The sequence below is a fragment of the Pelodiscus sinensis genome, chromosome 17 (assembly GCF_049634645.1).
Source record: "Pelodiscus sinensis isolate JC-2024 chromosome 17, ASM4963464v1, whole genome shotgun sequence".
Classification (NCBI taxonomy): Eukaryota; Metazoa; Chordata; order Testudines; family Trionychidae; genus Pelodiscus; species Pelodiscus sinensis.
In genome coordinates, this window is record NC_134727.1 from 34430502 (window position 1) to 34442006 (window position 11505).

The window sequence follows — 11505 nt, forward strand, 5'->3', positions numbered from 1 at the left end:
GGGGAGGTGTCAGTGGGAGGGGACAGGGTGATGTGAGAACAGGGGAAGGGCAAAAGGGGGAGGTGCTGGGAGAAGGGTTGAAAGGAGTGGGCATGAAGAAGGCAGCAATGGAGCAAGTCATGTAAGCACAGAGGGGCATGAGGGTGTCATGGAGGTGGGCTTCAGGGCAAAAGGGGCATGGACGATGAGGGAAGGCGGAGGCACCAGGAGGGTGCAGGAGCCAGGGGATGAAGCAGAAGGGGAGAGAGGCAAGGGAAGTATTAGGAGAGGGGATGAGGAGGGGTAGCTCACATGATCAGAAGGGGGCTATTGGAGGAATGGGCACAGGGGAGAAAAGGGCTGGTGGGGCAGGGACAGGTCCCAGGAGGGCTAAGGGGAGCGAGAACGGCAGGAGTCAGGACCAGCAGAGGAGGGTGAGGGGTTGGGGGGCAGCAGGCACCAGGGGAGCTGATGGAGCAAGGGGAGGAGACATGGCAGCAGAGGGAAAAGGCAGAGGTTTATAAGATATTTATTAATAACTTGGGTGCCACAGTGGCACATCCAAACAAGTCACCTGAACTCAGTACTGGTGCACAACACAAAATTCTTTCTGCTCATGGAAGGAAACTCTTAGAGGGAAAGCTTCCCTCCCCCTCTCCCTCCTGAGTTAATGAGACACAGATTGGGTTAATGCAATTGCAGGATAGTTACATAATGGGGTATGTGGTGGGGGCCAAACTCATCCCTACTGATAGGAGAATGGTGGGAAAAGTTCTTGGGGGAGGGGGGGCACATGACACCCTTTAGTTCTGGTCATGGGTGCAGCTTGGCCCCAAGAATGTTACCTCCAGAGGTGTGGCTAATGTGTCCATAATTTTGGTTCAAAAAATATGGTCACCATATAGTTTTTCCTGCCATTTCCAGGCACCATCTTCTGCTACTCCTATTGGCTGTGATTTTGCCCAGTCAGAGCATCAGGGGAAAAGCCTTCAAACAGTATTTTGCTGTGCTTCTATTTTTCCTAGGGAGAAGGCACAGCAGTATGTGAAGCCACTTCCTCCCTCCTGCCAGGCAAAGTCCAAAAGTCAGATCCAGCCCAGGGCTTGCCTGTGAGGCTCAGGGCTCTACCCCTCTCCTGTGGTAGGGAGTTGGGGGCACCACACATCTAGAGTGACAGTGTCTGCTCCCCCTGCTAGGGCAGAGGAGAAAGTCCTGAGTCTCTATTGTATTTTTACCAAGAAATAGCAGTACTGGGTGCTTGATCTAATCCTAGATAAAGAATGGAGGATAAGAGCTCTAGAAGAGAGTAGGTGTAACGTCTTCTTACCTAGATGTTGCTCTTTATCAGCTAGGCACTCACTTCATTCTGGCACATGCACCACCACTGTTGCTATCTGCTTCCAGAAGTATTAAGGTAGGGTTCTTGCTATTGGGTCATTAAGGCATCTACTAGTCCAGAAGCAAATTCTAGCTCTTGGAGAGTATAGCTACACTTCTCAGATTGCCTTTAGTGGGAGTGAGAAATTAACAAGCAATAAGAGTTTGAAGCATGTCAGCCCTCAATTAGAACAGTTAATTCAGGTGGGAACGGTCCTGTTTGAGTGGCAGAGAAATGTAGTAGAAACTCAGGCTTTTCCTACATAATAGTGTTACTCATCTGTAATGGAAGAAGAGCAATTGGGGTAATAATACAGAAGCGTGCATGAGTTCATCTATCTCTAGAATTAGCCTTTCAAAGCCACAGATTTTCTCCAATTAAAAAAAACAGAAGCCCTCAGTCCTCCCAGCGCAGTGACTAACAGTGCTGTTAGTGAAGTGACCTTTATGCGGCAGCAGGCCTTTGCCTCTAATTAAAAGCACAGGTAGTGCTTATGGCAGGTCATAAGCCCACCTTTCAATTTCCTTCTCAGACACACCTGCTGGAAGAGTACAAAGCACTACCAGCACAGCCTATTGCACTGTAAACAAAATCCAACCTAACAGTCAGGTAACTGAAAGGAAAAAGAGGTCAGTTTTTCTTCCCCAAAACAGAATTATCCATCTACGTACAGGAGTGTCAGTAAGAGAAAGATCATAGCTATTTCCCTCAGGAAATTCATTCCATGTTAATTCTAACTGTGGAAGAAGGTGAGAGATTGAGATTCCTAATAGCACTTTGATAGGCAGCTAGGGTTGCTAACTACACACCTTGGGGAAAACAGGCTTTGAAAAACAGTTTCTTTATAGAGTATTTATGCTTATCACCTCTAACAAGCTAAAAACAGTTTACCACATCCCTTCTATCTGGCAAAATGGGGAGCATGAAAATGTGCATTGTTCTAACAAACTGCAAAACACTAATGGTATTCAGTAGCCCATACTGTGTGTCACTTTGATCAACTTCAGGGACAGAAGGATGAGTAGTGGATAGAAAAGTAAAAGCCTCTCTCTCAAACGGTGGGGAGAGAAAGTTAAGTGCAGAGCCTGGAACTTTTCAAAGATCATCATCAAAATCATCATCCGTGCAAAACAAGCTGCTATTTGGAGCAGCAAGAATCTGAGGCCCTCCTCTATTGCCAGCAGAAGGCTCTATAGAAGCAAAGGTCACAGCATTCTTGGATAGACAGTTTGCTGGCACAACAGTGCAGGCCAAACATAGCCTTCCTTCATTCTTCTCTGCAACATGAGACCCTGCTCTAATCAGGTGGTCCTTATATTTTCCAGAAAGCACATCCCCAGTAGATGCATGGCTGATGTCAAAGGCAGTCTGTACACTGGCAGCCAGTGTTGTGCTATGTAGCTTTGTGGCACATTTCTGAGCTGTATGCTTATTGTTGGTGAAGTTCTTTTCAGTTTGGGCACCTGTGCCTAGAGATACAGAATTTTCCTTTTGCTCTGGATATCCATCAGACATTAGGAAGTTTCCTGCTGTGGCATTCTGTCTCTCTAACTTCCAACTGCTCTTCTGCGTTGCAAGGATTGTGTTACCATTATTATAGCTGTTGGGAGACAGGATAAATTTTTCCCATTTGGACACGATGACATCAGATGACTGAGCTAGTGTGATAGCAGGAACCACAACCTGGTTACATACGTAATCGCCAGAGTCACGTTCAGCTACAGCTGTAAAATCCTTCCTGTTCTGTAACAAGACAGACAAAATGTTATGCAGATTTATTCCCCTGGTGCCAAGTACAGTGAGCCTATCAACACAGAACTGATGAGACAGACAAGCAAGAAGTAATCCTGTTCTTCCAACCAGACTCTCTGCTCTTCCTCATTACTTCACTTTCCAGTGAGCGCTGAGGTTGGTACAGAGCCAGCTAATCGGATATATGGTGGAAAAGAACAGTCATGAAGCAGAACCCACTGTGCCCAGGTCAGTTCTTTTATCCACAGAATATGATCTGGTTTGAAATTGTATTTCATTAGCTATATCCAAACATTTCAATTCACTTACATCAAAGACCAAAAATACACATCACAGTCACCACCAGAAAAATCTTAAATATGCAAATGAAGGGCTATAGATGTTGGACCTCCCTGGTCCTGATTGAAGTTGCTTACTGGACCAGGGGTGGTGAATGCCACCCCTCCTGCAGGGCTCCCAGTCCCACCGCCACCAACCTGAGCAGGGCTCTGTCATCATGTAGCTAAATTGTAGCCTTATGCAATACAATGTGCCTTAGTGTACCTTGCCAACCATCCTCTCTGACTACCAGAAATAAATGGTCTAGTGATGTTGGTAAACATGCAGTAAGTAGGCTGTTCATGTTATTAATGTTAAGGGAGAAATAGACCAGAAGAGTCCTTACACTTTTTTACCCTTAGAATTGTTTTCTTCTTTAATTTAAAAGAGTGTAAGAATGTGTTTTTGTATTATGGAAGAATTTCTAATAGTAATAGTTATTTTAATCTAAGAATATTTTGTACTAGATCTATTTTTACAAAACTAACTATGTAATTGTTGTTTGTGTGAATGAAGAATGTGAGAAAGTGAACTGCTTAATGCAGTTGTACTGAGGGGGAAAAAAAAAAACCACACAAAAGGGATTATTTTACACGGCAGCACTATTTTGCCTAACTATAACTTTCAAAGATAACAATAGCTTATGCAGATGTATTCCTCTTGCCTCCCCAAACAGATGTTTACAAGGAAAGGTAGGGAAAGGAGTATGTGTACCCCCTGTACATGGTTAACAGATAAGCCCACGCTCATTGGTTAATGTGCATGCTTACATGCAACATTGCTACTGCCTCAGAATTTACCAAATAAGAATCCAGTTGTAAGAGATTTCACAAATAGTTCCATATTTCTATCCCTTTCGTAGCTCAGTGTCCTCTGGTTGAGAGGAGTGAAATGTAACTTTCATAAATAAAGAGCTAAGCTCCAGTCCATAATTCTTAAATTAAGCAAGCCTCCTGTTTCCAAACCAGGGATTGAATGAAATTGTATGCTGGGCAGCTGGCTAAAAAAGAGTTGATGAGCTACACCCACACACCCCATGCCCTGGTTTCCTTTGTGCTAGCCTTCAGACTAATGAATCCCTTGAAACAAACACATTCTTCACTCACACAGACAAAAATTACATAGTTGCTTCACAAAAGTAAGGATTACATAGCTGCTTTTGTAAAAAGTGATCTAGTACAAAATATTCTAAGAATAAAATAACTATTACTAATACAAAAAACAAACAAAAAAACCCACACCAAACAAAAAACCCCCCCTCACACTTTTAAATTAAAGAAGAAAACAATCCTAAGAGTAAAAAGGTGACAATACAGACTCACAAATATCAGACACAGGAGGTGGGAAAGCAGAGGCAGCTCCAAGGAAGCCGTTTCCCCTCCACGTGTAAACATGTAACTGCTGAAAATTTAAGCAATTACACATTTCCCTAAAAGTCATTTTGACATCCCTAGAAAGGCAGGGAGATGACTTTTATAGTAACCTCTGAATGAAACACACACACACGCAAAAAGACCTAAGAAAATAATTTATGGGAAGGAAGCACTTGCTACAACTAAATACCTCAAAAGTTTTGACTTTCTTGGCTTGGTAAGTGAGCCCATAAACCTCCTTTTCCTCCAAGCACTCCTGAGCATCGTTGTGGTGGAAGCTGCTCTTGCGTTTTCTGGTGGGGGAGCAGATGATGAGAATCACAGAGATGTTAGATCAGCTCAACTGGGAAATTTCAGAGGTTAAAAAAAAAGAACAGATTTGACAAGAGGTGAGGTTTCCACCTCCATGTACCCAACACCACGCAGGTCAGTTTGGATTGGTCACTGCAAACTCAACTAAGTTTAGTGAATGTGCCCAAAATACCATCCATGTTCCAGTCTGCTCCAACAAATCCTCACCATTAAACTAAAATAAAGATTACAGAAGAAGTTATTTGTGTACCTTTGTTCTGCCACAATGTTCCTTTTAGGGGAATACAGCTGCTCTTTGTCTGTACACTCCTCCTCCTGATCTTCACTGTCCTTGTCCAGATATTTATTCCAGCGGCTGACCAAGGGACTGAATTCCAGCTCTTGTTCCTACAGTGTTGTAGGATGATTCAGAATGACTCCTCCAAAGAGCCTCCACAAGTGGAGTCACCACAGAGATACTAAAAAAACTAACTTTAATTGGCTTCAGTAAGAATCGAGTGTGCTCAGCATTTCATGGGAACAGATCCCAGATTAAGCTGTATTAGTGGTTATGTTCTAACACATTATAATGGAGCAGAGCTTCCACATATCCTTTCCCAGTCACACACTGTCCTGTGTCTCACTGGCTGGCTTCTCCCTTGATTTTATAGCTAGCTTCAGACCAATTTGCACCACATAGCACCCTCCTCACTTTCTTACAATTGCTTCATGTTTGATTTAGCTTTGCAGCTACTGTTTGTCTGATAGTGCCTTACCTGCCAGCACAAATTTTCTTCCTGTGGAATTGTTGTGTTTTCTTTGTCATCATGCACTAGTTCTTCTACACACCTAAAAATAAAAGATTTAGTCTAGAGTGCCTAAGGTACTTGTCGTTATAGATATATCTATATGCACCTAAGCATTAGCACCAGGAACAGAGCAGAATGAGAAATATGTAGGAAAATAAGTCCACAACTATAGGATTTGCCAGCGGAAATGGTAAGGCCTATTTTCCAGATATTTGCAAGAAGACTGGGTGTCTAGAAGGACTCATTTCTACTACACAGAGTAGTCAGGGTCATTTACAATGCTCACATGACCTGTTCATTTTTAATGATCAGTTTTTTCTTAAAGCCCAACAATAGTTTCTTCCCCAGCGAGGGAGAAATAAAGAAAAGCCACATGTTGAAGCACTACACATACTTTACTGGGATACGTCGCTAGTTTTGACTGACTACCGCAAATGAGCTGACACAGAAGATTTTGTGGACAGCCAGGGCAGTTGGAGATCAGGGCTCCCACAATTGAATTCTATGGTAATGGAAACAGAAAACCAGTCATATTTTCTAGCACAGTGGCCATTACACCCAGGCTGCTGACATTAAACAAACCCCTCAACATTAGCAGCGGGGAATGCCCACTGATACTCCCTTAATGGGAAGTATTTGAATTCCAACACTGCAACTGAGGACTTGGGGATTTTCATTTAGCCTCCCAAACTGAGAATACTGGGACTCACTCTTACAGCATGGCTTAGAGTCTGCAATAGGTCACCACTCCCACGGTCATCCAGCAAGTAAACAGGAAAGGCCAGTTTCAAAGAGCAACCATTGCATTTTTTTGCATGCGAACTATGCAAACACAATTGGTGCAACTTATCAACTGAGTTTGACAGGGTTTCTATTAAAAAAACCTAATACGTATAATAGTATTAGTGTAATATGTTCTCTAGATAATATGTCCCTGAAATCTGCAATCTGTAAGAAATTCACTCCCTCCAGAAATTGGCTATGGGGAAGTTTCCATTTCGAAGTCTGATATGTCGAGTGAGACTTGTGTGGAAGAAAACATTGTCCTCACTCTGAGTTTGTAAGCAACAAGTAGCCAGAGGCAGTTTTATTACGAGCTGCAGCAAGGGAAAAACTGGTTCGGACGGGGAGGGGAGCCCCCCCCTCCGAGGCAGATCTTCGAATACAAGCAATTATGAAGCAGTTTATATACGGTCTATTAGATATAATAACAATAACAATTAGTCTTCTTCCCATTACAAACACCAATGGCTAACAGTTATTTAGTTCCACCCAGATGCTCCTTATCTCAAGGTCCCTGCCAGAGTCAGCATTCTATCCTTATCTCCGTATGGAGGCGAGAGGCAAAGGCAGCGTCTAATTACAGATCTTGCGTTGTCAGGCCACAGACTTAGCCTGACTCTTGCTCTCTTGTTAACAAGACCAAGATGGCTGCACACAAATTCCCTTATTCCCTTTTCCTGCCTCCACACTTGCATAGTAAACAAAGAAGCCAGTGATACTCAGTGCTTTACCAAGATGTTCCTTTAGCTGCCACCTCTGTCCCAGCCCGCAGCAAGTTTAGTTTTTGGACATGGCGTCTACAGTCAGATCCAGAGCCTTGCCCATAGACCTGAAAAGGAAATGAAAGTGAAAATGATGGCTGATATGCCGGAGAGAAGGCTCTGTTACAGCTCTACTGTGGCAAAAAGAAACAGTGCCAGACATTATATGGACAAGTTACAAAAGGTGGTCCGTGCCCCAGAAAGCTCATTGGACAGACTACAACAGGTGGACAAATAGGATGGGGGTGGGGTAAGAGGATGGGATAATATGAACAGCAGAAAGACAGGAGTTGCAGCCTAAAAGTCAGCATGATTTGTATGTTTTAGGGTAGAGAGAGGTTTTAAAGTGAGATTTAGGAGGATAATGTTCATATATGTTTTGATGGAAAGACACAGTAGAAAGTATGGAGGTGTCTAAAAGAACCCTCTCTCTACCTTTAGCAACGACTGCTTCTCACCACACACTTTGCAGCTCCATTTTTTGTTCTTTATAACCTAAGAGAATAATTTGAGGAGAGCAGTCAGCGCCAAGTCTAATTACAGGGACAAGCCATCTGCCTTCAGGCCTCAAATGCCCAGCATATAGCGGGTATGTCTAGACTGCACCCCTCTGTCGGCAGAGGGATGCAGATTAGGTAGGTTGACATTGCAAATGAGGCAGGGATTTAAATATTCCGTGTCTAATTTGCATAAAAATGGCCACTGCATTTTGCTGACTCATCACTTTGTCAGCAAAAAGCTGCAGTCTAGAGGGGGATCGGTTGAGAAAGAAAGCCTTTTTCGGCAGATGCCTTATGCCTCCTGCAAGGGGGGTTTACAGGATCTGTCAAAAAAGGCTTTCTTTCTCGACAGATCCCCCTCTAGACTGCTGCTTTTTTTACCAACAAAGTGCTGAGTTGGCAAAACATGGTGGCCATTTTTATGCAAATTAGGCATGGGATATTTAAATCCCTGCGTCATTTGCAATATTGACCTGCCTAATCTGCATCCCTCTGCAGACAGAGGGATGCAGTCTAGACATACCCAGAGAGACATTATTCACTTGTACTGCTCTATGCCAACACTGACTGCTGCTGCTTGTCTCCCTTCAGCTGGACAGATTTCTGAGCCCATGCAGTCCCTTCAACAGCCTGCCCCCGCCCCTCCAGGCCTCAGTCCACCAAGGCCAGAGCACCCACATGGGACCCCCCTGGCTAAAGTCCCTCAGCTATGTCCTTCCCCAGCCCTGAAGATATCATCCATCCAGCCCAGAGACCCATGCAGGTTCCCTTCTCTTCCCACCGGCCCAAGGCCATCTCCTGCGGGAATTCTGCACTACTGCACACAATTAATGTCCCACAAATACTTCTCCCTCCCCCGAGCAGAAAACACAAGATGTTGAAAAATCACTGCAGTTATGCCTTTTGCTCACCAGGGGCTGTTGCCGTGGCACCAAAATAGAGGCCAGATTACTGTATGGGCCAATGAGACCCATGCCTAAGGTCCCTGGGCAATTTGGGGAAGCCCAAGAGTGCCACAACTCTGACCATGTCCCCTGCTCCCCACCTCCTGGGAGCTCTGCTTCTTGCCCAGGCTGGAAGCCAGAGCTTCCTATGAGCTTAGGTCCTTGCAGGGGACTCCTGACCTTCCATTTGCTCTGGATAGGTGGTTGGGGTGCCTGAGAACAGCTCCTGGTCCAATTCCCTGCCTCCTAGGGCAGGTGAAGGATCTGGGGACTCAGAGGATGCTGGAACTAGGGGAGAGGAGTCAGAGGAGCTATGACCCTTCCACTTAAAAATCAGGTAGCATAACCCTTTTAACAAAAGGTGCAGGTAACGGCAGCATGGTGCCCTATTGTCAGCACCAGCCACAGCTCAGCTGAGGCCAACAGACTGCGTGGATGAAGCGCCCATCCCAGGCCTGCCGATGGGGAGTTCCATTCCAGGCAAAGGGAGCCCCCCCCAACTCCCCCTGCACCTTGGGCCCCCCCCGGCCTGAGCCCCCCCCCAACTCCCCCTGCACCTTGGGCCCCCCCCGGCCTGAGCCCCCCCAACTCCCCCTACACCTTGGCCCCCCCCCGGCCTGAGCCCCCCCAACTCCCCCTACACCTTGGCCCCCCCCAGGCCTGAGCCCCCCCAACTCCCCCTACACCTTGGCCCCCCCCAGGCCTGAGCCCCCCCGGTCCCTCCCACAGCTGAGTCGCCTCCAGGCCCCTCCCTCACACACCTCCTCCCCCCTCAGGCCTGAGCTCCCGCGACCGCTCCCCACCTGGTGGACCTGGAAGGTGCCGCAGGAGACGCACCGCAGCACCTGGAACCGCGGCCCCATCCCGGGGAGCGGCCGCAGCCCAACCGGCCCCGCCTCCGCCTGGGACACCCGCCGAAACCGTTCGTACCCGGCTTCCGGTCACACGCCGGCCTCTACTTCCGGTGGAGAAACAGTCCCCCCCCCGGTGGCTCTATGGTCCCCGCCAGTCCTCCAACCCCGCCCCCTGCTGGAGCTGCTGCGTCCCCTGCCGGCTGCGGCGCGCGCCGGGCTCCGGCTTCTTTCCACGTTCGCTGCCCTTGCGCGTCTTTCCCCGCACCCCCTGGGGGCCGGCTGAGGAACCGCGGCCCAGGAGCAGCCTGAGCGCGCGAGGGCGGTTTGCTGGCTGGGTCCGTGCAAAGTCTCCAGCTCTCCCGCGGGTGCTTCTGCGCCGCCCCGCCCCCTGGTCTGTCAATCAACCAGCTGGCTGCGCCCGCCCCGCCCCCGGTCTGTCAATCAACCAGCTGGCTGCGCCCGCCCCGCCCCCTGGTCTGTCAATCAACCAGCTGGCTGCGCCCGCCCCGCCCCCTGGTCTGTCAATGCAACTAGCTGGCTGCGCCCGCCCCGCCCCCTGGTCTGTCAATCAACCAGCTGGCTGCGCCCGCCCCGCCCCCTGGTCTGTCAATCAACCAGCTGGCTGCGCTCGCTCCCGCGTCTTCCCTCCTCCGCTTCGCTCTAGCGGCTCTGCGCGCTTTCTGCGCCCTCCCTTCCCTCTGCGCTAGCCCTCCCCCCCCCTCCCCCTCCCCCTCCCTTGCCTGGCCTGGAACCGGCCCCTCTATTTCATTGGAACCCGTGCCCAGCGGTGCCTCCTGCAAGGCTCCCAGGATTTCCCATAAGGCCTTTTCTAACTGACCCCCCACCCTAACATTGGCCAGCCCCCCCCCCCTGTAGTTACATCCCCTTTTCTCTGGCCCTTTGGTCTGTTTGCACTGGAAACTCTCTCCAGTAGGGTCTGTTTATCCAACTTTGTACAGGGCCTAGCACCCAGGGAGCAAGTTAGCCCTAAGCTCTACCTTTCTATAAATAATCAACTCACTGAGGCACCTCACAGAAAGCCTCCCTCCAACTTGTCATTACACCTTCAAGGTTCATCCAGAAGTTTTCTATCAGTGTTCATAAGCAGGCAGATTTTAAAATTGCTTTTAGGAATAATGAGAGACTTGGGGCACGAGGTGCTTAGCTAAATGGATTTTCTCTTCATCCATTTAGTTTGTAATTCTCTTTAAGAGGCAATATTCCATGCAGGGTAGTGTTGATGGGTCCAATAACCTCTAGGGCTACGTCTACACTGGCATGATTTTCCAAAAATGCTTTTAATGGAAAAGTTTTCCGTTAAAAGCATTTTCGGAAAAGCACGTCTAGATTGGCAGGATGCTTTTCCGCAAAAGCACTTTTTGCGGAAAAGCGTCCGTGGCCAATCTAGATGCGGTTTTATGCATAAAAGCCCCGATCGCCATTTTCGTGATCGGGGCTTTTTCGCGGAAAACACTACTGTGCTGTCTACACTGGCCCTTTTGCACAAAAGTCTTTTGGAAAAAGACTTTTGCCCGAACAGGAGCAGCATAGTATTTCCGGAAAAGCACTGACGATCTTACATGAGCTCGTCAGTGCTTTTCCGGAAATTCAAGCGGCCAGTGTAGACAGCTGGCAAGTTTTTCCGCAAAAGCAGATGATTTTGCGGAAAAACTTGCCAGTCTAGACACAGCCTTAGCTGTTTAAAAGTCTCAGGCTATGTCTACATTGCAGGCTTCTTTCAGAAGAAGCTTTTCCAGAAGAGA

At 47.5% G+C, this 11505-nt stretch overlaps 1 protein-coding gene across 1 annotated transcript; it reads right to left on the reverse strand.

Moving 5' to 3' along the window:
• Positions 1–9823, reverse strand: MRNIP (MRN complex interacting protein). The gene is made up of 7 exons (XM_075900523.1): positions 9692–9823; positions 7880–7939; positions 7415–7512; positions 5868–5940; positions 5363–5499; positions 4991–5093; positions 1–3100 (listed from the first exon to the last, which is right to left on the reverse strand). Exons 1-7 carry the CDS (start codon positions 9749–9751, stop codon positions 2453–2455), a joined length of 1179 nt encoding a protein of 392 aa, XP_075756638.1. The 5' UTR covers positions 9752–9823; the 3' UTR covers positions 1–2452.
• Positions 9824–11505: the final 1682 nt, after the last annotated feature.

Bases quoted from the DNA above. Each gene is read 5' to 3' on its own strand.
- MRNIP (XM_075900523.1), bottom strand. From the start codon at position 9,751: ATGGGGCCGCGGTTCCAGGTGCTGCGGTGCGTCTCCTGCGGCACCTTC. The intron at 7,940-9,691 runs GTGGGGAGCGGT...TTATTCTCTTAG, and splicing joins GCACCTTCCAGGTCCACCAG to GTTATAAAGAACAAAAAATG. The intron at 5,500-5,867 runs GTAAGGCACTAT...ACAACACTGTAG, and splicing joins AAGAAAATTTGTGCTGGCAG to GAACAAGAGCTGGAATTCAG.